This window comes from Tasmannia lanceolata, unplaced genomic scaffold, assembly GCF_043159265.1.
Source record: "Tasmannia lanceolata isolate RefF3 unplaced genomic scaffold, GAP_Taslan_0.1 ptg000023l, whole genome shotgun sequence".
Classification (NCBI taxonomy): Eukaryota; Viridiplantae; Streptophyta; class Magnoliopsida; order Canellales; family Winteraceae; genus Tasmannia; species Tasmannia lanceolata.
The window spans coordinates 34,099,633-34,126,178 of NW_027518700.1; the positions used below are offsets into that span (position 1 = coordinate 34,099,633).

General features: G+C 37.0%; 1 protein-coding gene and 1 long non-coding RNA gene across 2 annotated transcripts; both read right to left on the minus strand.

Moving 5' to 3' along the window:
• Positions 1 to 680: 680 nt before the first annotated feature.
• Positions 681 to 26,471, minus strand: LOC143856115 (uroporphyrinogen decarboxylase). The gene is made up of 6 exons (XM_077366195.1): positions 26,035 to 26,471; positions 16,266 to 16,387; positions 13,313 to 13,423; positions 3,117 to 3,305; positions 2,422 to 2,547; positions 681 to 1,397 (listed from the first exon to the last, which is right to left on the minus strand). Exons 1-6 carry the CDS (start codon positions 26,144 to 26,146, stop codon positions 882 to 884), a joined length of 1,176 nt encoding a protein of 391 aa, XP_077222310.1. The 5' UTR covers positions 26,147 to 26,471; the 3' UTR covers positions 681 to 881.
• Positions 17,919 to 20,156, minus strand: LOC143856116 (uncharacterized). Its single transcript, XR_013238114.1, has 3 exons — positions 19,523 to 20,156; positions 19,227 to 19,431; positions 17,919 to 19,132 (listed from the first exon to the last, which is right to left on the minus strand). It is a non-coding gene; the product is annotated as an uncharacterized LOC143856116 (long non-coding RNA).
• Positions 26,472 to 26,546: the final 75 nt, after the last annotated feature.

Genomic DNA, 26,546 nt, shown 5'->3' on the forward strand with positions numbered 1-26,546 from the left:
TGCGCAGGATCTATGCAGGAAAATGTTTCCCGAGAAACTGCTTGCCCACCTTTTATCACTAGTTTTCCTAGGAAAGCAAATCCGACCAAAATAATGGGATTTGGTTTCCCACACTAGTGAGAAAAGAGACATTTCCACGTCATTTTTGGCAATTCCATGTCATTATTTGACATATTCCACCCAGGCTTGTTATTTTCTCAGGAAAGCAAGTGAACACCAGAATTATGTCTTGTCAAGAAAAAAGGAGTCTGTTTCCAGGGATTTGCTTTCCCGAGAACGAAGTGAACAGAGCCCAAGAGAATGCTGACCAACATCAACCAAACAATAGATTTTTCAAATTTTCATGTGAACCAAATAGTAGAAAAAAAATTCAAGATAAAAGAATCCACAATAAACCTTTTCTGAAAAATATTTTTCAAGAAAAAGCTTTCTATTCATCCAAACATGCCTACATCGTCGTATAAATGTGGATTTAATCTTGAATTGCCTTTTTTACTCCGAGATTTTCAGATTTTTCCCATAGGATTTAATCTTGAATTGCCATTTTTAGTCTGAGATTTTCAGATTTTTCCCATAGGCTCCGTTTCTTTCCACGTAAAATTAACGGAGCCATAACTATTTTCCAAAATTTTGAATTCTTCGAAACCCATGGCATGTAATGCGATTTCCTTGTACTCCCCTTCATTAAAATGGATCTCATCATTTATAACACTAAACAGGAAGTTCAATCTACTACAAAATTTCATCTTTGAGCTTTCTCTCTACCATCTCCAATCTCAAGGGAACTAATATTTGTTAGAAGAAGAAAATTCAGCTAATTGACATTAATCACAGACACCCATACATCGAAAAATCATGAAAAAGCAATAACTGATCATAATTTAATACCTAATTCCTTTGGCGACTTCAAAAAAGTGTGCCACATTTTCCTCAGGTGTGCCTACTACAATGCCATGGCCAAGATTCAGAATGTGTTTACTGTTACCTGCCTTCTTTACTGTATCATGAATCTTTTTGGAGATAAACTCTTTCGACCCAAAAAGTGCGCCAGGATCTATGTTGCCCTGGACAGCCACATGAGATCCCAAACGTCTCCGACCTTCTGCCATATCGACCGTCCAATCCAAGCTAACAACATCAACGCCTGTTAATGGCAGCCTTTCCAATAGGCCTCCTGACCCACTTGCATAAAGGATCAAGGGTAAGTCTCGATGTGTCCTTTTAACAGAATCCACGATCTGTTTCAAGTATGGGAGACTAAATTCCTCGAAATCTTCAGGACTAAGTTCTGTTGCCCAAGAGTCGAAAATCTGAACTGCTTGAGCCCCATTGTCTGCTTGGTACCGGATATACTCCGTCATAGAGCTTGTAAATTTCTGTAGTAAAGCATGTAGAACCTACCAGAGAAAGAAGCTCAATCAAATATTACTAGACCTAATTGTACTTAGAATGGGTCTTCGAAGTTATCAATTCAAAGTCATCAATTCTTACAAAAAACAAACACAACTATATTTTGGAATATTCAATTCTTAAACAAGATGGGTTGTTAGCAATAGCAAGTTCACTGATAGGTTTAAGGGATAAGAGTCGGATCATTGTTCAAAAGCTCATTGATCAACTTGGAACTAAATGAATCAAATGGTGCAACTAATGTTTGAAAGCTCTTTGTTGTTGGTGATTGTGATTCTTGTCCTAAGCGACAGATGAGACAGATTAATACCAGATGGAACTGGGTTTGAAAAGATACAGGCTAAAAGCTAAGGGGGCATTAATACCAGATGGAACTGGGTTTGAAAAGATACAGGCTAAAAGCTAAGGGGGGCTCACAAGTAACATAACAATCACACCATTTTTTAGTGAAAATTCCCATGTCGAACACATGTACTGTCATCACGGTATTAGGGAAAAACCTTATCCTTCATTCTTTTTCCTCAGTTTCTGGTTTTATCCTAAGCTTCTACGAAGTATGAATTAATATCGAATTCAAAACAATAATATATCTTCTAACATTACCATAAGATTGTACAGGGGTGTTGGCACGATGCGCTTTATCAACTCTCCGTGTCCAACACTTTGCACCCATGTCCAATTTTGATCAACATCTCGGAGTAAGTCAAGTATTTAAGAGCTCGGATCGGATGAGAACTCAACCATGGTAAGAAGGAATTGACTTAGGTGAGTCAATGATTGATGTGGTCAATTTTTCAAAACTCGGGTGAGTCAAAGGAGTTCCGGTTGACTAGGTGGGGCAATACCGGGACTCAAACAAGAGCTCGTACAAGGTAAAACGGAGCCCAACCCAGGCTAGTCGTTCAGTGACATGGGGAAATTTTAATGAGAGGTCTAAATTACATTTCTTAAGACTATGTGATTGATTCGGACGGCCTAGAAAATTTACTGTAAGATGAGCACAGTACATACCTTAGGTTGAGAGAAAGCCAGGGTCTTTATTTTAGTGAAGTGCTTTGACGAACCACCTTCAACTACGTAAGATGCCAATGTGAAAGGAGCCCCAACAAAACCCAGCACAGCTGCTTCATTGTTTACCTGACCAAGTACAGAAATTGTTAAATTTTGCACCTAAAATAATATTCAATCTGGAAAATTATTCTAATTTGAAGCATCAATACAAAACCACCATAGCTACAGCAGTTAATAGCTGAAACTTTCACAAGTTTTAATTGAATAACATAAGCTCCAAAGCAGAAATAACAAGCATAAATTCCTCGAGGTTCTTTAAAACATCATTGCTTTTAAGTTTCTTGAATGTTACCATAAGCGATTTGCAAGGGACCATCGCAGAAGGCTTCGTGGACCGGCTGTCACATGAGAGAGCAGCCACCTAGGCTCACTTTTCAAAAGAATGTCTTTTTCATTTAATTCTTCCAACTTTTCAAAAGAATTTGTCTTATACATATAATTCATCCTATGTTGTTGCTCTCTCATGCAACGGCCAGTCTGCGAAATGCCATCTGCGATGGTCCCTAGCAAATCCCTTACTATAAATATTGGAGCATGGCAACATCACTCTATAGCACAAGATATATAATTACGCAAATCAGAAACATTACAAAGAGGATTTACAATAAAAAAAAAAGGTAAGAGATAAAATAAACCTCTGCCCTCAATATATTCAATGCCTCCCCAACATATGGAACTGACTCCTCAGGAACAAATTCTCTAACTTGATCAACATCAGCAGCACTCCTTATCGGATTGTATATGACGGGTCCCTTTCCTTTTATAATGTTAAAAGGTATATTCATCCCAGAAAGAGGGGTAAGAATGTCCGAGAATAAAATGACCTGTCACAAGAAATGGTTAAAACATAGTTAGAAAGTTGAGATTCATGGGGAGGCAACTATTCATGATTGGAGAAAAGTAGGTAAAGTTTGAAAATTATTTGGAAAATAAAAACAGGAACAAAAAATAATAAGAATACATCTAACATGTTATGTATTAAGATTTACAGCAGCATAAACTGAAAAAATGCAGACCATGAATCCCATAATGAAATGCAAAAGCAGCAAGAAGAGATTTTATTTCAAATAATTAATTATTAATTATAAACATTTATTCTTAGAAATCACAAAACCAGCTGACCTATTTCTAAAAATAAATCAAGCTAACAGACCTCTTCAAGTTCAACCAGGCTGTTTAGACAACAATTCCAAAACAGACCTTTCTAATTTCACTAGACTCACATCACCTATTAATTTGTGTTTCCTTTCTTACCCCAAACTTAAACAATCAATGGTTTCTTAAGAAATGAACTTTCCCAAATAACTAAGTAGTAAGTACCCATTATTAATATGATCATTTTAACAACAATTGTAATAATACTTATTAATTCATGAACTATTTGCAAATTATTGAAAACTTAAAAACATAAAGAAATTTTCATTAATTCACAAAAAAAATCCTTTTCTTTTGGAAAAATAATGAATTTTTCAATCATTCAAAAAAAAATAATAATAATGAACTTTTCAAATATTAGCCAAATTTGTAGGTACTTTTAACTTAAAATAGGACCAGACAGGCACCAAGACCACATAACTATACCTAGGATGCACAAACTAGACTGGACAACACACAGGCAACATATGCATCCCTTGTAAAACATTTACACTTTTTAATTGTGACTGACGACAATTGTGGATCAAGTGTGCTGGATTCAAACTCACAAATGTAACAAATTTTAGTTATATTGAAATTCACAGTGACAGGATCCTTAACCTTGCTCAGCATATGTCCAGGTCAATACAATGATGTGCCTCTGTGTTAGAAAGAAATCAAATAAATAGAAGAAATAGAAGCAGTTATAAGACACGTAGGTGTCCCATACGGATCCATAAATCAGTAAGTAATTTTTGTGATACTATTAGCGGTAACAATTGAGGATACACAAAAACAAACAGTAAGAGAGAGTAGATATAAATAAATGAGAGCCGGAGGCCAGCACGACTAGTAAAGGACCACAGGCTACCTTGAGCAAGGTAGTGACTTTAGTACGAACTACATAACAAAGAATCCATTGTTTCAACAACAAAAAATTCTATAACGGTGATCATGAATATCTCTTATGTCTTAAATACAATATAGAATGATCACATTAGCTGAAATGCCGGCACAGGATTCAAAATTTGCAAGTTCTTCAATCAACTGCAGAATAAACAGGAATTTTCACTGCAACAAGTAGATTAAATATAAAAGATTAAATACTGCCTCTCTCCAACAGCTTAAGCTTTTGGAGAAGTCGGTAAGTTTTTAACATGGTATCAGAGCCAAAGGTCTCGACTCTCGAGTTCAAACCTCCTAAAATAGCAAAAATCCACATGCAATGGTCAACCCAAAGTGGGACCACATGTGCCACGTGTTTGCCAAGTGGGCCACACGTGCGGGGGAGTGTTAAAGTATTAAAGATAAATAACGCCTTTCTCCAACAGTTTAAGCTTTTGGAGAAGTTGGTAAGTTAACACATTTTATTAACAAGATTTTTTTCCTATGAATGAGTGGGTTAATGGTAATATTTTTCCATAAATTAACTTCCATCAAATGGAGAGGAAGCCTCTAACAGCAGACAATTAATTGAGTGTTCCTGGATTAATTCAAATTCTGAAACCAATGATTTCTTCTTTCATCCTTCCGATACCTTATCAACTATCAAGAAGTTCTAGATTTTTTACATGTGAGAATCCTCTTTATAAATCACTTACTTTCGTGATATGAGAGAAATGCAACCATATGTGCTATCTTTTACACACACACACATCCCCCCCACCACACACACACACACACACACACAACCCCCAACCCCCACCACCACCACGTCTCTCTCTCTCTCTCTCTCTCTCTCTCTCTCTCTCTCTCTCTCTCTCTCTCTCAAGCTAGGGATGTTAAACAGTATCAGATTGGAAGAATGATGTTGATTTCTCATAATTACTTTGGTAAACATGTCTGCCAATTGATCCACTAAACAAATGTAGGGAGTACAGATAATATCTGCTTATACCTTTTCCCGTACAAAGAGATAATCTACCTCTTTGTACTTGGTTCTCTCATGAAACGTTGGATTAGAGGCACTATGTATAGACGCTGACTGTCACAAAACATAGGCATCGAATGATGTATAGGAACACCCAAGTCATAAAGCAATGTTTTCAACCTGACCAACTCGCAACTTGCAACTTTCATTGCTTTGTATTCAGCTTTTGCACTTTATCTGGCACCGCACTCTACTTCATACATTTAAACTTTTCAAATTACCTCGAACAAAGGTATAATACCCTGATGTTGATCTCTGTCATCAGAAGACCCAGCCCAATATGCAATTATGTAGGCTGAAATATCAAGATGCACGTTAATCTTATACAAGATACCATAAAGAGGAGAATACTTGAGATATCTCAAGATACGGTGAGTCACTTACATGTGAGATGTCCTTGGGGCATGCATGAAATAAGTTAGATCAGGCCTAGTGACAGCAAGATATATCAAGTTGCCAAATATTTCTTGATATTTACCTGGATTATCATGAAGTTATCACTTTTATTGATAACTGATGATTGAATTCCATACAAGTATCAATTAGTTTCACACTTTCACCCCAATATTGCCCATCTATGCCAGGAGACCTAAAACACACTTTCTCTGTCACAATGAAAGAATCTAGCCACCTCAATTGCCAAGAAATATAGTAAAGGGCCTAAGTTTTTTATGTAAAACACTTTTTGCAGGCATTGCTCAATTCTTGAATCCCTACTATGTCATCACCTGTCGAGATACTATCATCAAAATATACTATAAGAATTATAGTACCTTTCCTCCTCTTCACAAATAATGTATGATCAGCAAAACCTTTTCCGAACCCAATCTCTAGAAGAACACTAGTGAACTTCTGGAACCATGTTCTATGCGATTGCTTCAGTCTGTAGATGTACTTCTTCATTCTGCAAACCAGTCTCTTCTTCTCTGATGAATAAATTTGGGTGGAGTCATATCACTTCTTCCCTCAACTACCCATGAAGAAATCCACTATTCACGTCTAGCTGCTATAGTGGCCACTTCTGGTTTACTGCCACAGAGATAGTCGCTTCGACATAGTTATATGTTCTGCTTGGCAACTGGTGCAAAAGTCTCTGCTCATAGGTTTGATTGTATCCATTTTCCAGAAGACAAGCTTTAAATCTCCTAACCTCCCCATTTGTCTTGTAATTTATAGTACATATCCATTTGCACCTTATTGGTCATTTTATTTCTGATAATGTGACCAAGCCCTATGTATGATTATTCACTTAGGTTGCCTTCATCCATCTGGAGTGAGAAAAAAAAATCTTTTTGAAACAATGAGGGATGAAAAAAAATCTTTGTAGGAACTAAACAATCATATAAAACAAATTGGTTAATAGGATCGGTCATGCACGATCTCTTCCCACTTTGCAAAGCAATGGGTATATCTCTTTTTTTTTTATCGGTAAGCTGGGATCGAACCTGAGACGTCAAGGTTGGGAAACAAAGCCTCAACCGTATATCTCTTCTTTCTTTCTTTTCTTTTTTTCTTGTTCATAAGTAATGCTCCCTATAACTTTTGTACCACTTTGTTGAGCATCTTGACCTGACAATCCTATATTCCCTCCCATGATGTGAGTCAGGAAGATTCTTCCTTTCACTACAAAAATATGGTTTACCTTCAAACTAAGTAACATCCATGGAGACATACCACTTTCCTGTGATAGGATCAATAGATTTGTATACTTTTTTATAATGAAAGTATCCGACAAACACACACTTAATAGATCTATTCGACAACTTATCTCGAGAGGGATCAAGTTTTCAGACGAAACGTAAACAATTAAATAACATTAAGTAATAACAGAAGAGGAATGACCAACAACAAAACAAGTAATAGGAGATTTATAATTTAACACTAACAAGACAAATGATTAATCAAATAGCAGGTACCTAGATCAAGATCGCATTAAAAACATCTATGTAACTGCATCTCGGTCAGAAGAGTACGAGTGACTTCAAGGAAGTGGTGATGGTTCCTCTTGGCTACACTGTTTTGTTGAGGGATGTGGGGGTATAAAGATTCAAATTTTGTACCATTATCCAGTAAATAGAATTGGAGATCACGTGAAAGATAGTCTTCCTCATTATCATCATGAAAGACTAATATTACATTGAAATTGTGTTTGAACCATAGTTGCCAGGGTGGGAAATGGATTTGGGAAACGGAAACACGAAATGGAAGAAGACAATAGAGTGGAAAAGATAAACGGGAAAACAATAAAAACTCGTACGAGAAACGTCTTAGGAAACACATTAGAAACGTTTCAGAGCCGATAGAAAAACTTTAATGAAAACACAGTTGAAAGACAAGGAAACCATGAAATATATGGTTTTGTAGATTTAAATTTTGTTAAGTTCAAATTTCTATTTGGATATTTCTTACTTTTAGTTTTTATTACGATATACACTGTTGTTTTCCTTTTTAATATCTATTCCACAATTGTTTTTGTATTTTTTTAAGAAAATGTTTTCATAAGTTTCACACATAATTCCCACACGTTTCACATACGTTTTCTGTAGGTTTTCCATACGTTTCTAACATGTTTCATATAAGTTTCTTATATGTTTCTCATGCGTTTAGGAAACAAGTTTCCACCTTTTGGGGGAAATGAGTTTCCCACCTTTCCGAAACATGTTTTAGGGGAAACGAGTTTCCCACCTGCACAAGGAGTTTCCGGCTAGTATGGTTTGAACCCATTTATGAATGACTTTGATCATTTAGGAACTTCCGATCAATCTTTTGCCAAGCAGATCCATGTCATACGGGCATAATTTTAAAGCTCCACTGACACCTATACGTGCCACATTTCACATATAATTTTGGTGTATATTATATATAAATATTCATATAAATTATATGTAAAATGTGGCATGTGTTGAATTATTAGACATGCGTGACGGCTAATGCCAATAGGTGTTGGATGTCGTAACTAATGACTGTTTTAATATCGCTTTTTAGTCTGTATTTGTACTCATTCTAGCATTTAACTGAAGTTTCATCTTAAATGTCCATTATTTGCATTTGTTCAATACGGTTTCATGATTTTATAGGATTTTCACTGGAATTTCATCTGGTGTAAACCAACATATTTCTATTTTTGTTAGTATGGAAACACATAGAGTGGTGGCCTATGTTGCATGGATTCTTTGCCCCCTATGCCAAATCCGTGTCAACACGTCTCCACATGCGAATCGGACATGATTCACGTGGGACACACCCGGATTCTTGTCGTAGCCGTGTCCCGCACGAATCTTGTTTTTTCTGGACGAATCCGATTCACCGTTGTCTCTTTTCCACACGAATCCTGTTTTTTCAGACAAATCCGATTCATCGTTGTCTCTTTTAAAATGTGAATTCTGTATATTTTCCCTTTAAATGTGTTTTTCTTAACTTTTTTTATATGAAAGCACAACTCGTACTCTTTTAATAAAAAACCCAATGCACAACCTCTTCCTCCTTCGACTCTCTTAATTCAAAACTCGCAACAACCCTCTACCCTCAAATTTTTCATGAATACACACACACACACACATATATAGATATTCTTTTGGGGGCTTTCCGAATCCAAGACCTCGAATCGGTGTCGGATCCCGACACACAAATCCGAATCCATGCAACATAGGTGATGGCTAATACTGAAGTAAAACGACGAATAATGGTAAAACCACCTGATATTTGTTAGATTGATATGATGGATCAATTTTTGGAGAAGTTCGCTGTAGAGACTTTTCAGGAATGTAAAATACTTTGAGCTAAAACGATTCGTGAGGAGAAATCCAAGAAATTCAAAGTCCATGGGGCGAAACTATCTGCTTTTTTCAACTATAGGGACAAAACTATCTGCTAATCTAAGGATCCAGAAGACATGGCAGATGTGCATGGCCAAACAAAGCACACGAGAGGCAATTGGCTTCAGTCATCAAAATCCTAGCTTGAATGAGAAGATTGACAGCACAACAATCACTCAGCTTAAAACAACGAGAATCTATACTGGTACTCCAAAAATTCCCACAGTAAGTAGCTTTCTCATGTTACTTAAGGATTTAGAAAGCATACATCATCCTTTAGAGTCGGTTCCGTCAGAAGTTAGCCCGTGAATACTAGCTGGGAATCAAAGGGCATCACGGGCTATCCAACATGCTTGGAAGAGGTGAATCGTTTGGCATACCCAACAAGAAGTGCTTATACAGCAACTATAACAAGAAAAGGAGATCTAAGATGATACTTTTGTCGATATACGTTCAACAGAGCCACCACTCATAGTATTTGGACCTCTCGCAAATTTTTTAATATTTAATCATGAACGCATGAGTCGCCTAATGAAGCAGAGGACCTAAATAGTTTTCTACCTAAGGTGACATGTTAATACATCAAAAGTGCACCTGATGATCACACTACTTCAAACATGATTTATGAAAGCTACATATGCATTGGAAGTACTTAATCTATTGGAAAGGATAACCGTATGCAATGTGTAAGAAGATTTCAGTTGAAGAACTCCCATGCCAATCATTATATTCTATGGGGTCAAATCCTTTAAGGAAAGGAGTATGATGGGGACCATCTTATAGGACCGATGTTCTAATTGTTTTAAGTGTACATTAGATGTCTTTTATGTCACTTATAATAGGGGTACCATAGTCTTTTCCTACTAATATCACTTGGTTTCTTTGAGTTGTAGGTGTTTAAAATAGGGCCTACATGTTCATTACCAAAATCTTAAGCGAAAAGGATATGCAAGTGATTTGTAATTAATCATTGTTATTATGTGACCACAAGGATCCACATTGCAACATAAGAGTCATTGTATTTGAGGGACTTGAAGCGGGTTATTTTCCATGATGAGTTAGGAGTCCTTGTGGGTCTAAAGAGTCCACTATTAGGGAGAGTCCAGTAAGAGTTGTTTTATTTCAATGCGGAGTTAGTAAAGTATAATAGATATCCTAATTAGACTAAGAATTGTTTTACAACATGAATTAAGTCTTTTTTTTTGTATGGCTTGTATAGCCTATAAATATGAAAGGTCTATTAGCCCTAAAAACAGTTGAATATGAATGAAAATCGATGATTTCTTATATTGATTGGGTGTGATACCTTTTCTGAAATGGGATGCTTCATATTAGGTCAATTATCTATCCCTAAACTCTCGTCTTTATTTCTTTCTTCTTCTCTCTTTTCTTCCTTCACTTACCACCCCCATCTCCATTCTCAGTTCCTTTTTATTTCTCCTCTCCTCTCCCTCCTAAACCAAACACAACACCCCCCACCCCCCCCCCCTACCCCGCCCTTTTCTTCCCCCCGACCAACCACTTGGGTTCACAATCTTCCGCATTCTGTCTCTATTTTTCTATTTTCTTGATTTTGATTATTTTTTTAGATCTTGGTTCCTTTCTTGTTCCCTTTCTTTCTCTTTCCAGAAAAGCAATCTCCGAACCTCAGATTCGCATCAGAATGAAAATATCTGAAATCCAAATTGGGTAAGATCTCCCTCTAACAGACGTTCTACAATTGGCTACTATATTTCTGTTGGAGGAATCTAGTTCCTTGGCTCAACAAGAAGCAGAAAGTTGCTACGCAATCTAGTGCATCAGAAAAATATCGAGCAATTGCACACACAACGTGTGAGTTGGTATGATAGAACACATTGATGGAAGAGTTGGGATTTTGGGAATGACGATGTATTATGATAGTCAAGTTTCTACATATATTGCTAGCAACAATGTGTTTCATGAGAGGAATAAACACAATGAAGTAGATTGTTATTTTATACGTAAAAAGGCCACTAGCAAATTAGTATCTATTCCGTGTGTGAGGTATAAAGACAAGTTAGTGAATGCATTTACAAAAACACTTGCACAAGACCAATTTAGAAGCATTTGTTCCAAGCTGGATATGGATAATATCTATGCACTATCTTGAGGGGAAGTTCTTAAGTTGGACATACATTAAGTTGCGGTGTATTTCTTTTATTTAGAGTGCTGATGTTAATATTAATTAAAAAAGGTCCATCATAGATGATGCTAATGACACAACTTGTAATTATTAAGTGAGACTATAAAAATGCTTCAATTCGTGGGGTTGGGGATTCAACATCCACGAAAATTATTTCCTCCTCTTTTCTTCTTCTTCTTCCTCTTTCTTCTTCTTTCACATGAATAAAGCAACGATGGTAATCGTTTAAACATCAACACTGCTAGTAATACTTATGCTATAGGATGCATCACCCCTCTTGACAAAATATAAGAGCCGAAAGAATATTTCCTCTGTTGTGTGCGTGTTGAAAGGCTAAAGACAAGATGATTTGACCTTTTTGATCCTGATCTATGTGTATCATAGGGAAAAGAAGTTAGCAAGTGATCAGCATGCTCCTAAAATCAATGCTCAGTCAGAATTCCTCCATATTAAAATGAAACAGGGGAGGCATTGTGGATTAAATTATAATATTGATGGATTTCAGATGGTATTGCTTTGTATCATGTCATCAATTACTCCAAATTAATCAAGTATGGACACCGAGTTCTAAAAATAACCAACTTATACAATTTATAATAGTTCCTATTACAGAAAATAAACGATAGGATACACTAATTAAAGATGATAATTATCGATTGATGCCAGATTATGTTGTCTAGTATCCTTTGAATTTAGAGCGGGCCTTAAGCTTGATTCAGTGAAATTTAATTTGATCAAGGAATTCCCGGTTGTTGGTAGATTTAATTTGATCAAGGAATTCCAGGTTGTTGGTAATCATGATCCATGGAACTCAAATTCATGCTAGTATAACCTGAAAAGTTATGACTCGGCATTTCTTACTAAGCCATCAACCATGAGTACAATATAACGGACAAATACTACATTGCAACTGATTGAATCTAAGTTGCAACTGATTGAATGTGTAGATGACCTCAATTCCCTTTTCTTTTTTATTTTGGTAATTTGGTAGATCTTAATTTCACAAAAGTTGACCAACTGCATTAGGGATTTGATTATTCTCTTTACTAATGTTTTGAGAATACCATCTGTTAATTTCAATGCAGAAAAGGATTTCTTAAGAACCAAAAGAAAAAGGTTAAAGAAGACTATCTAAACCAGTTTTGTATTAGTGCCAGAATGGATTCAAAATCTTCCAAAGAAACAAATAGCAAGTAAAAAAAGGGAACAACCTTGTTAGTAAAGAGAACTTTAATGTCGACCCGAGCAACATGCCTCTTCAAAATAATATCTTCAAGCAAATGAGAGAGAATGCAGAACTGGATATTCTATTGAAGGAAAGCACTACTTTCAGAACACTAAATCAACATTATGCCAACCAATAAAGATATATCTAAAATTTTCTCACGAGTCTCAATACCCATATAAGTTTTCTTTTGTCCTATCCATTATTTTTACCTCATAGTACTACAGACAGAAATGGTTCCCATGTACAATAATTTGAGACGATACTCTCAATCAAGATATAAAGGCAAGACAAAAAATAAGATCAAGCATAGAGTGCTATCACTGGAAAAGGACACATCATGGCAGTTGTGTGGTTACGTAGCCTGCTAAAAAACCTCAAAGAAATTTATTTGTTATGCAAACTGTAGAGAACTACATGCAATAATATGAAACTAAAGAGAAGAAATAAGTCCATAATTTTCAGATCTACCCTCCACATAAAATGAAGCATCCAGCTTGAGTCATTCTGATCCCTAATAAAATGGAAAAAGAAATAAAATGTTTCCAAGCGACGTTTCTCACCCCATCAGGCCTGAAAACTTTCCAAGGCTGTAGAGAGATTTCAACTATGAGATCAACATTTTCTGATCTTTCACGAAAAGAAGGATGCTTCTCGCAGATAATTTGATAACTCTGTCAAAGTAAAGAATCAAAATTTTAGATCAATGTTACAAAAACTAGCACTTCCATATTGGTTTATTATTTGTATGTGGGTGACTATATATATATATATATATATATATATATAGAGAGAGAGAGAGATAGGTACAAAAATGAAAAACAATGAACAATATCTATATATACATATACATATATATAATATGTACAACAAAAATTAAACGTAATGAACAAAAGCTCCGAAATCCTGTGCTCTTTGTATAGAAGAGGAGGAATCGGTAGACCATCTGCTTTTTCATTGCAAGGTAGCTACAGAGTAATGGAATAGGATGTTATCTAGATTTGGTGTTTCATGGGTTCTCCCAGCAAAGTTATTAGACCTGTTTGAACATTGGGAATGGTGTCCATGGAATGGTAAAGGAAAAATTCTACGGAGGATCTCCTTTCTAGCTATAATATGGGTGATATGGAAGGTAAGAAATGCTAGAGTCTTCAAAGGATTCTCCAGACGCCCCTCTTTCCTCTTCAACAAAGTTGTAGCACTTATCATTTCCTGGGTGAGACTCATACCCAGCTTTGCTTTTGTATCGGCCTTTGATTTTTGGCATGGTTGGAGGGTGATACGCAATGGAGTTATGGGAAATCCCAAGGTGGATCAAGTATGGGAACCACCTGTAAAAAGCTTTTTGAAATTTAATTTTGATGGGTCTAGCATGGGAAATCTTGGTCCATCTGGTATTGGAGGGGTGTTAAGAGATGATCAAGGGAGGCTCATTTGGGCTTTTTCGGGTCCAATTAGGATTTCGGATTCGAATGAGGCAGAAGTTCGAGCCGTACACCATGGTATAAAACTTCTTAACAATGTCTTAAATAGGGTGGAGATTGAAGGTGATTGAAAAAACTTCATAAGTTGGATTAATGGATCACACTCGCCTCCTTGGAGAATTGCAGATTTCTTTGATGAGATTCAAGACATGATTGGAGGCTTTCATCTTCAGGCATATCATGTGAAAAGATCAGCAAACGGGATGGCAGATAAATTAGCCAAAGAATGAGTCTTTAGGGAGGTTTTAGAACAGTTTGACTATCTTCCCCCTTGAGATTCCGGTTTCTTGATATCTGTAGAGTTTATGTTTATGTTTATTTTTGTTGTTATCTTGTACTCCCTTCGGGAGTTCCTCGGTCTCATTTATTAATATATTATCTATTTGCCCTTTCAAAAAAAAAAAGCTCTGAAATCCTAAATCCATTTACTTGAGCTCCATAAATTTTCACTTTGACAAACGATATGCACAACTAAATGACTTTTATTGCATAAAAGTGAGGAAAGACAAAACTGTTGTGGTCAATCTGATCTCCATTAGCAGTACCTGAAGGCTAATCACAATGTGTCCTCCATTGATTCTGTAGTTGAAATTTAAGAATGAACCAAAAATAATGTATATCATTAATTAACAAAGCATGGAACTAATAAATCATTAGCATTCACCTAAAATAGAAAATGCACTACTTTTAACCATTTTCCAAGGGAACAGAAGGACGAGAGAGAGTACTTTGAAGTTGAATGCTAGCCGATGGGAAAAGAAAACCAAAATCCCGGTTTCTGGGATCATATCGTCCAGCCCTAAACTGATGAGTTGTAATACCATAAAGACTGGAATGAGTGTGTTTTGATATTTTGTGAGTGTGTATTATAATTTGTCGCATATTAGCTTAAGTAAAAAGTTCGACTTTATAGTTTTTTAGTCTTTAGACTTCAGATTTACTTTAGACTAAGCTAGCATGTTTCTAATTCCTTTTTAATAGTTCTTTTTTTATTCTTTTTAGAATTATGTTTATACTCCAACTATTTGTAGTGTTCAATTGCATAATTGTACGTGTCAAATGTAACTTCAACATAACCTGCAAGTTAAAGTTGTAACAGGGAATCAGAATTAAGAAGATTAATGCATCTTACAAAAGATCATGATATATAACTAGATGAACTGACTACAATGACACAAATACTCCACTAAACAACTACAAAGTAAAGGTTTGTTTCATCCTATACATTGGTGCTTTGGACTCAACTACCATAAAATGAAATCGTTTGGACAACACATATCATATAGATGAGTCTTAAATTCCAGAAAGGAACTGTAGCCATGTAAAACAACTTATTCCTTCACCAAACTGCAGTGGTAGATTTTCCAGGGATTTGAAGACTGGTATGTGTGATTGCGAAATGAAACCAGAATAATGCTCTCAATCAATACCCGTACAAAAAAATTCAAATAATTGAACAAAAAATTACTCCCTATTTGAGACCAGTAGTAATTAAAAATTCAAAACAAAAGCACCGGGCATAGAAAGATCAGGTTGGCAGTACTTCTCAAAGAGGACTTGTGCCATTACCTTCAGTGCATATAATTTATTTCTAACAGTCCAAGACAAGCATATCTATACTACCAGGATAAGATATGGAAAGGATTGAGTACGGAAATCTTCTAAATTGTGATTGTCTCATACAGTGTCTTAATAGTGTGATAAGGTATACTTATCCTATTACCAGTGTTTTTAAGGATCCAAGTATCAGAGAAACTGCAGGTTATTTCAGTGAAATGAAAAAAAAGAAAGATAAGGGGACTTGAGAACTTCATGCTTCATAGCTTCCCCCACCAAAAAAAGTTCATGAAGAGATACTTGTGTGTGTGTGTGTGTGTGTTTTTAAATCTTGTAATTTTGAGATTTATTTTACTTCTAGGGAGGGTGCTAATCAAAGAGAGAATGGAAATTCAAAAAGAATGCAGACTTATGATATATTGAGTAAACATGTACGCTACATTCTAGCCAAAACTATAGCAGCTGTCAAACCTGCCTTCATGTACCTCCCTGCTTGCCTCATAAGCCAAACAGGGGGCCTTTCAACTTTTTCCCCATGCACAGCATGAAGAAGGAGAGGTTCCGAAATACCAACTATTTTGGGTACTGCAACAGATTCTGTATAAAGAAAATGCAAATATTAGAAACTAAAATTTAATATCAAGCATAAATTGTATATCGAAGGAAATAAGCTTAGCTATAATTAGGGGCATATGAATACTATGGAATTTTGTACATGTAATTCCAGAAGAAAGGTACAAAATAATAATTTTAAATTCTCACAATGGAAATCCTTTCATCTCGTGGTGATTGTATGAATGAGCACTATCTAGAACAAGAGGCCAAATGAGCTCAAAAACTGCGGCCACTGCTTCCAAAAAAATCAAGAAATATATCCCGGATTGACGCAGTTGACAAAAGTCATTGATGTGTAGATTTCTTGAACATCAATGAGCCTTCTAATATCGGAGACATGTCTAATAAGAAAGGGCTAAATTATTTGAAAATGAGTATGAAAATTTGATGACCATTCAAAACTCAATGGCCATCAACAAGATGCTTAAGGGGATCAATTTGATTACAATGTCGGGAACAACACATGCTAAAGGAGCCATTTCAGAATTGGAGAAGTCAGTCAGTTCTAGTCATTAAGGGCATATACATAATTTTGTACAACATTGATATATGAGTTTAATCTGTTTAACATAATAATAGAAAGAAGTCATCCCACTTGAATTGTGTGGTCTCTCTCCCATCTCTCTTCCTCACCTATTTGCATCGTTCATCAAGTTCAAATATTCAAATTCTTTACATGTACACGAGCAAGGTTGATTTAGATCTGATCACTCTCTTCTACATCAGATGTTTTTCCTTTTTTCTTTTTCTTTTTTTTTTTTTTTTGCTTACATCTTCTACATGGTAAGCCCTCGAGTTTTCTGTTAGAAGTTCCATCTCCCTTATCCAATTTGAAAACCACAACCCCTAATCATTCAACAGGGAAAAAAAAGGAAAACCATAACCCCTATCCTGGCTCCTGCAAATCTCTTTCCTCTCTTCCACTCTTACAAACCCTTCGCAAATCCATGAAAACCCAAAATCCTTCTTCTTAGTAGCCCCTTTGCAACCCAAACCATATCTTTATCTCTTTGTGGACCCTCCACAATCCATTTCATATCTTTGCACCCCTTCCCATCCATCATATCACCTTATAATCTCTTCTCCCATCCCATTTCAATTCGTTACCTCCGTCCTCCCCTATATCAACCGTTTGTTTGTCCCAAAACCCAAATCCTTCCGTCGATTCTATTCCCAATCATTCTCATCCCCTATATTCCTCCATTTCTCTTTTTTACCTATTTTCTATCCCTCCATCTATCTTCATACATATATATAACAACTACGTGACATCCTTTCTCTACTATATGGCCAATGGTCTAAAAAGCGCTGGGCGGCTGACTGACCTCCCAGCGCCCAGGCGGCGCCTAGGCGTTTTGAGGCGTTTTTCATTTTTTTTAGATATTAATATATTTTCATAATATCTTGTATTTTTTTATATAAAATACAAATACTTGAATACATAACAATCCAAACCATTTTATGTATACGCACTAAACATTAAATAATAACAAAAAGTCAAAAACGCCCGGAGCCTGGGCGGCCGCCTAATAACGCCCAGGCGGTGAGACCGCTTTTTTAAACGCCCAGGGCCTGGGCGGTGCGTTTGTTCTGTGCCCAGCGCCTAAGCGGCGCCGAGGCGGCCGCCTTTTAGAACAGAGTAATATGGCATCCTTTCTAAACACCTCTTGATCATCCCCTTTCCCATTCCCTCCCAATTGGTCAACATTAAACTTACCAATGACAACTACCTTCTAGCCAAGGGCAACTACCTTCTCTAAGAAGGCCAAATTTTACACATTGCTCGTACACAAGGTATCATTCCCCATCCCGAGGGACAAGTAATACCTAATGATATTTACGTGAAGAAAGAGAAGCCTGATAACAAAGTAGAGTGGGAGACTAGTCCGAAGTATATGACATGACCTACAAACATGGTTTTAAATTTCCCTGAAATTCGACTGAAATGATCAGACCAACAAAAAAATAGAAAGATGTTATTATTTGAATTTCATTTCATTTCATTATTGTAGAGAATGATATTTGGTATGCAACATCATTGAACTGCACAACAAAGTAATTGTATCTTATGCATGGGATGTCAGATTGGTATGGACCTTAGTTGTAAATTTTGTTTCGGTGGCCATTTCGTTTTGGCCACCGAAACGAAATTTTGGTGAGATTTCAGTCATTTCGGTGAATTTCGGTCGAAACTTTTCGGTCACACCAAAAAAATATTAAAAAATATGAGAAAAATCCCAAAAAATCTGAAATGGGTAGAAAAGGATAAAAAACTAATAAATAGTCCAAAATATGTAAACTAAAAGGCATATTCATTACTTAAACACTGAAAGGTCTTGCACAAGTCCAACTGATAGTCTGATACATAGAAAAACTTAAAAAAAAAAAAAGTAATACATGAAAGTAAAACATAGACAGTAGGCAGTAGCTCTCACCAACAACTCTCACTCATAACCCAGATGATCATACTCAATGTCGTCGTCGTCGTCGTCGCCGTCGTCGTCGTCACCACCTGGACCACCAGTAGGGACATCTTCTTCAAGAGGCATGACGTCATCTTCGTCCCCGGCCCCGGGCCCCAACCACAGTAGTAGGTGCCTCAAGTTTCTACCAACCAATGTCTTCCGGCGTGAAAATAACATCTTCTTCCGCAACCCAATCCATCATAACATCCAGATGATCTATACTCAAAGGGTCACTAGTGGTAGAAGATTTCCTCAACAAGTCCTTGAAAAGGAAAACATTAAGTTTAATGTCAAAGTTTAAATTAAAGCTTAAAGTGATGAGGTCAGAGTTGAAAACATTATATTAAGCTATATACCTTTGCCGAAACTTAAGGTTGTAATGGACAAACACCAAGTCATTCAATCTCTGGTGCTCCAACCTGTTTCTCTTTGCGGAGTGAATGTGTTCGAAGGTGCTCCAGTTCATTTCACACCTAGTCGCACTACAGGTCTAACTGAGGATTCTGATGGCAAAGCTCTGCAATTCCTCCACGTCACCTCTGAATTGATTCTACCATGCAACTGTTAAGTAACAAATAGTAAAGCATTTATTTGTTGAGGAACTGAGAGTTAAAATGAAGTAAACTTAATTAAACAAACAAATCAAATATACCTGGTCCCAACTTCGTTCGGTTGCGGATTGCAAGCTTCATTCCAAACATACCGGTAGCCTCTCGATAACTCTCAATTTGATTGCTGATGAGATCTTGTGTAGCTTCATCAGGTGCTAGTTGAGTGATGCACGCCAGCAAGCCTCTGGTTACTTCACTGTGCCTAGAGAAAGTACGAGTGAAAAAGAGAGCAGGGTTAAGAAAGTATCCTGCTGCATGGAAGGGACTGTGGAGTTGCCTATGCCATCTTTGGTCGATGATCCTCCAGATGGGCATATAATATAATTTTTTTCCTCAACCTCTCCTTGATGTTCTCTTTGGCCCTATCCATGGCCTCATATAGGTAACCCATCACCGGTTTGTCCTGGCGATCTACCAAACGTAGCACTCTCACTAAAAGCTCGCTGACATTTAGAATGCACTTGCACTGGTCCCAAAAAGATTTGTCCAACACAGTACTGACTACCCCTTCACTCAGTGGGTGTTGAACCACTAGCACTATACTCGTCAGACACGAATATTTGTTGAAGTGCTTTCCGATTCAACACCAGACTTTGTATACTGATGAAATTTGTTGCAAATCTGGTCCAAGTAGGACGGCACAACTCCCTCCCACCTGTGAACTTCTTCATCAAATTCAAGTAGATGAACTTTGTAATCGTTCGAGCCCTCTCAATTGTGCTTGCTATGTGAGGAAATACATTCGGTTTGCTCAAATGCTCCAAGATGAGATCTAAGCAATGGGCTGCACAAGGAGTCCATAAGAACGTACCATATTTGGCTTCCATAAGAACGTACCATATTTGGCTTCTAAATCTTTTCCCAGCAGCTTTGTAACTTGGCTCACTGTCAGCTACAATCTGCACCACATATTCTGAATCAACTTCTGCGACAATATGATCAAAGATATTGAATAATTCATCAACATTCTTCACTATGCCAGATGTATCAACGGATTGTAGGAACATGACTCCTTTGGGGCAGTATACCAAAAAGTTGATTAGGGAACGTTGTTTGGTGTCTGTCCATCCATCGGCCATAATGCTACAGCCAGTGTATCTTCATGATTTCTTAATCTTCTCCAAGTAGTTGTTTACTTCATCCACTGTATTCTTCAAAATGGAACCCCTTAAACCATGATAAGCAGGTGCCTTATAACCCGAACCCACGGCATTCACAACATCAAACATAGGTTGCCAGAAAGGTGAATTGGCAACATTGAAAGGGAGATTGGCATCATAGCAAAGCATGCCAACCGCCATGTCTGCCATGTCCACTGTTTCTTTGGTAGCCAAAGCACTTTTAAGGCTTGGCTGGGCTCCCGGGGTTGTTCGTGGTGCAAAGAAATTCCTGATCCCTCTTGTGATTCCCTTCTTCTTCCTTTTTGTACCACTCCGTTCTTCAAGAACTTCCTTACCCTTTCGCCGAGGCAATGGTCGAGTGCCAATGTCTTCATCATCCTACTCTTCTTCCTCTTCTTCGTCTGGTGTGCCATAAAAACCTCCAACCTCTGCTTTGGATATGCTCATCCTAGCCCTTTCTTTTCTCTTTGAATCTAAGAGTTGCTTCATTCGGTATTTTACATCTTCAAACACTTTTTTGCATGATGCTACCTCACCAGGAAGGGCCGCTAAATGTTCTTTCAAGGGGGTTATACCTTTACCCGATATGACTTTGGCACAAAATATGCAAGTTACTTTGTTTTTTTGACCCGGAACCAATGTTCCGTAAGCCCATGCTGGGTCATCCGATCTAGCGGGTGCCGAACCAATAGAGGATGCTCCTACAGAAGGTCTCGAGCCCGACCCACTCATTTTGAAATGAAGTAGAAGAAAGGAAATGGAAACAAATAAAATGAAGTAGAAGAAGGGGACAAATGAAGTAAGAAAATAAATTGAAATGAAAGAAAGGAAATGGAAACAAATAAAGCTTGAACTTTCCTGGACTTGAAGCCTTTAGAGGAGAAGCGAAGCCCTTGAGGTTGAACTTGAGTTGAAGAGAATTAGAGAATATTAGCCTTCACTTGAAATTTGTAGTGTAACTTGTAAGACTTTGGAAATAACTCTTGTAGTTGTAAGTTGAAGGTAGGCCTTCCCTTTGCTCCAAAATGGACTTGGATTAAAGATTATAGACGTTGAAGAAGAGTGTAGAAGAATTATGTGAATAGTGTAAGTGAAAGTAAAAAAGAGAAGGAATGAATCACTTATGTGAAGGTGGAGAAGAAGTTAGAGGGGAAAGGGCTATTTATGGCGTTTTTTATGGCTTGTGAAAGTATAAATGACTAAAATACCCTTTCCAACAGCTATAAACGATCACATTTTGGGACTATAATGGTAAAAAACGAAAAATAGCCGTTACAGGGGAATTTCCGTAAATTAGAAAAATTAAACTAGCCGTTATTGACGATTTCGGACAAAATCTGGCGAAATTCCAGATTTCATCCAATTTCGTCCGAAATTTTCCTAAATTTCTACCGAAACGAAATTTTTCGGATTTCGTTCCATTATCAGAACGAAACCGAAACGTTTCATCCCTTTCAACAAAACGAAATTTATAACTAAGGTATGGACCAATAATACCTTGTAACTCTATTGACATAGAGTTGAGGTCCTTAAGGGAGACCAATCATTGTCCCTTTTTAGACTTCATTATACTGTACTTCTCTATTGACTTTACTATTCCAGACACGTGTGATAACGCATGCTGCTAGGTGTTCGATGTGATTAAGCCATTATGGATGGCTTTCTTGCTTATGTGATGGTTTTTTAGCATGTATTTGTGCTTATTCTAGCATACCCTAAAGTTTCATCTTAAAAGTTCATCATTTGCCTATGTTAAAAGATTAAAAAATTTCATCATTTGCATATGTTTCCATATATTTCCGTGATTTTACAAGATTTTCACCAAAACCGAAATGTTTCTGTTTCTGTGCCGACTGAAACCGAAACCGAAACTAAAATTTAAAACCTTGTCTACAAAACATGTTCCCTAGATGTTCTCACACAGTTTCTTGATGTCCCCACTACATGAAAGCTCTGGAAAATAGTTGCAAAAACCTATTCCAAGCAATTTGAAGGTAGGATTCTGCAGGTGCGGGCGGAAGTTTGAAATTGAAAACGAAAGAAAGGATTCCACAACTAATAAGATGAACATTTGGGCTATATCCAAAAACCTCTTCATGAACCTGACAAAGTTCAATATTGAGCTGCAGGCTGAATATATTATCTTTATTTCAACTTTCCTCACTCAAACAGAGTTCTTTACATTCATTGAATTGAGGATTCTACTCCAATTGATGGACTGACGACAGCCTTCTGTAACACCAACAAACCCCCTATCCAATCCTCCTCCTCCCAGTACAACTTTGAGGTTTTCTTTTAAGTCAACTCATCTAAATTTCGTGGTTGGGGTCATCGTGGATGCTTCCCCTACAATCAGCAAAGATTTCAGAATCCACAACCCTGGACATCCAATTCGCGACCTCCTTAAGGACTCTCTTAGCATTCTAAAATGCCCACACCACCATCCACTGAATATGCTCCTCAGATGACTTGACATTCATGTGCACCACTGTCTATCACTTCTTTTCGTTCAAGCATAACTAACATGGGTTGTTAGACAAATTCACTTTTTTGTTGTACCGTACAGCTATTTTATCTTTACACTGCACTATTCTTGTAAGGATTAGCGCTAGAGGAAGCTCCCCTCTAGAGGCATACGCCGGGGTGATTTATTTGCTTTGGCCACTCCTAGTGTCAAATCCTCACATCAAGACTTCAAAGTTGATGCCTCTACCACTTCTAGGTTGTCTTCGTCCTCGTCCGTATGGCATCATCAGCTAGCTCAAAAGAACGACCATGCTTTTCACCCATTAGTTTCCCTTCTTTGATTACAATTGCTCGTGATAAAGCTTCCAATCAAAGCACCATGAAAATGTCACAATATTTATTGTTCCATGTTAGGAGTTAGGACCAAGCATTCAATTTGTTTGTGAGAAGCTAGAAAGTGGCGAAGTGATAGTAACCCATATACAGAGCAACGACCAAGTGTTTTATATTTTCACCAAGGGACTGAGTGCATAACATCATCTACATCTACTTGACAATCTTAAAGGCTCGGAATAACAGTTCAGCTCGAGGGGGCATTAGAGAAGTCATTTCTAGTCATTAATGGCATACATGTAATTTTTTGTGAAGAATACCAAGAAATACCTTCTCAAATAGGATCACGCTCGATTTGTTGCAAAACATCAAGATAAGATGAGAGAGACACAATCAAACAAACGACAAGAACACAAAGATTTACACGGTTCGGTAGTGAGCCTAAGTCCATGGGAGAAATTCCACTATTTCGGTTTAAGGTTACAAAACTCTCCTTCTCAGCCAAGAAAACACAGAGAGAATCTCACAAACCATAACCCTAATATGTGGCTTATATATCAATGCCACAACATCAAGAAAACTACCGAAATACCCTTTAGAACAAAACCGAAAGTTAAATTGGGGTGATGCATGCAAATCCAGCTCCAGTGAAAGTGATGGTAGTGTGGAAGGTATTAAGGTCATACGTAAGTTGACCTATCTTAGAACTAGATTGACAGTGATTCCCTTAACACCAAAGGTTGGCTTAAGGAGGAATCCCTCTCTCCTTGGCAATTTAGGCTTTATCTTTGGAAAATAAGGGATTTTCTATCCAAGGCTCACATCTTGAAGGAAACAATTGGGGCGAATTTTGTAGACAATTTTGGAATATCTTGCACAAATTTGTGTGGCTCACGATGACAAATCCATTTATTTTTAGTTTTTTTCTGTGTTTTAGTCCTTTCTTTAGCCCTTTTTTCTGCGTTTCTTTTTATTAATGAATTACTTGATCAATAAAAAACAAGCAGAGTGCTATTAAAGGATCCTAGAGTCCAGTCTTGCATACAAGAATGAAGTACACCAAAATTGAATTTAATTTTGTATGGAAGAAGGTCAACAACAACATAGCACGTTTCAATTCGAACACAAATAATATATGTCTCTATATTGAGCTAAGCTGATGATTATCACAAGCATTTAGGGCACGTTTGGCTACCATGCAATTTTTTTCCCTGGAATATTAGCCTATCCAATGGTTAGCGATGGTGGAAGAGGGATAGATACGAGAGGGACTGACTGAGGAAGAGAGAAAAGCCTGAAAAACAAGGAAACAAAAAACTCCACTCAAAATCTGATTGACTTTTTCCTATTTTTTAGCCACATCTTACGCTCAACTCATTGGTGCCCTCTCAAATCTCTCCTCCCACCCGTCCTACCCCTCTCTTACCACTTGGAGACACTAATTTATCATGAAAGGCAGCCAGACATGGCCTTAGTTGACAAACTTTCCATGTTTCTAGGAAACCATGGTTTTAAATTTTGGCCGAAATACTAAAATTTCGGATTTTGCTTGTAGACGAACATGACCTTGGATAGGAGAGAATGGAAGAAAATGATCCATGTAGAAGAACCCAACTAGTGTCAGGATTAGACTTAGTCAATTTGAGCCGCGTAGATTCTTTCACCTTCTTCATGAAAAGTTTCTAAAGGATTCATTAGCCGACCCCAACTAGTTAGGGACAAAGGCTTAGTTGAGTTGAGTTGGGACCGAAACCGGAACTACATGAAACTGAAATTTCGACTGAAATTTCAGGAAATTGTAACTTTGTAAGTTCTTAAATTTTTTTCCAAAATTTCAGCCGAAATTACCGAAATTTCAGCACGACTTTGAAATTTGCTTCTTCTTTTTTTACCGAATTTCGGCCAAAATTTTGGTATTTCGGCCGAAATTTCAGTTTCAACTATGTCCGAAACCAAAATTTAAAACCTTGTAGGAAACATATAATCTCAAAGCATATAATCAGTGCAATTTTTGGGCTACAACCAAGTCCATGATGTGGTGGCAAACTATTTGGATACTGCCAATTATCCTGCAAATATACTTCATGTATCGCAGGCAAGATAGAGACATGGTAATCTCATGATTACAATAATGAAGCCCAATTGGGAAAAAACACACTCCTTTGTAAGCATCAATACAAGAAGAATTCTAACAAATACAACTGACACAAAAGGACATCCAAATGTGCTCATGGTCATTAGTCATGAAGAGAGATTGAATACAAGGTTCTCCTTTTTGCTGAATTTCTCTACACAGAGTGAATAAAGATTCTCCCTTTTGCTAAATTTACTGTAATTCATTGTGATACCTCCTTTCAAATGACACAATGAATTAATAACTGAAGAACATAAAAAACATAAAAATAAATGAAAATTTCTTATTCAAATCAAACACAATTTGCACATAGAATTCGTTCTTAATAAAGATGTTGAAAAAAATTAGCTCAACTGAAGGAAAAAACAGTTTCACATGATCTCAAATCCAAGAGGAATTTCATAAAGCGAAACCCTAGGTTTTTTTTATGAAGGTGCAAAAAGCTCTGCATAGAAAGAAAAAGAAAATAATGAAAAAAAAATTAAGGAAAGAAGATTACCTCCAACAGCACAGTGGATTCTCAGCTTCGATTTCGAATGAGATTTAAAGGAAGATTTAGGGAAAATACAAGGAGAATAAGAGAGAGACAGGGGGCTGAAAATGCAAGACATTTTCTTGCCGGAAAAAATCTGAACGGTTTCTCAATTTCTCTGAAACCTCTTTCTTCCTTTGAGGGCTGAAAAGAGGGGAAGTGGAAAACTTTCCAAGTAATTTTACGTAAATGCCCTCGGTTTTTCTACAAGAAAAACGCCCTTACAAAATGAACGAAGTAATTTGATTGACTGAAGCCAATCAAAAAGCGAAATGAATTAATACAGGAAACTGCAGCCTGCAGGGACTGTTCTTCTAGTTGTTAAGGTTACTATCGTCCTTTCAATACAATTCTTATCCACTGTTCTATCGACTTATCCTTTGAAGCTTTGCGAATGGATGATTTCATGATGTTACGAGTCTTCACACTATCGGAGATAGACTTTGTCGGAAAAATGACGTAAATGCCACTCGATGTTC

What these genes read in the sequence shown, in the direction of transcription:
- LOC143856115 (XM_077366195.1), bottom strand. Translation starts at nt 26,146, where the DNA reads ATGTCTTGCATTTTCAGCCCCCTGTCTCTCTCTTATTCTCCTTGTATT. An exon ending in AATCCACTGTGCTGTTGGAG is followed by an intron (nt 16,388 to 26,034) that starts GTAATCTTCTTT and finishes TTCTTTATACAG; the next exon opens with AATCTGTTGCAGTACCCAAA. An exon ending in TGAATATATTGAGGGCAGAG is followed by an intron (nt 2,548 to 3,116) that starts GTTTATTTTATC and finishes GTACTTGGTCAG; the next exon opens with GTAAACAATGAAGCAGCTGT.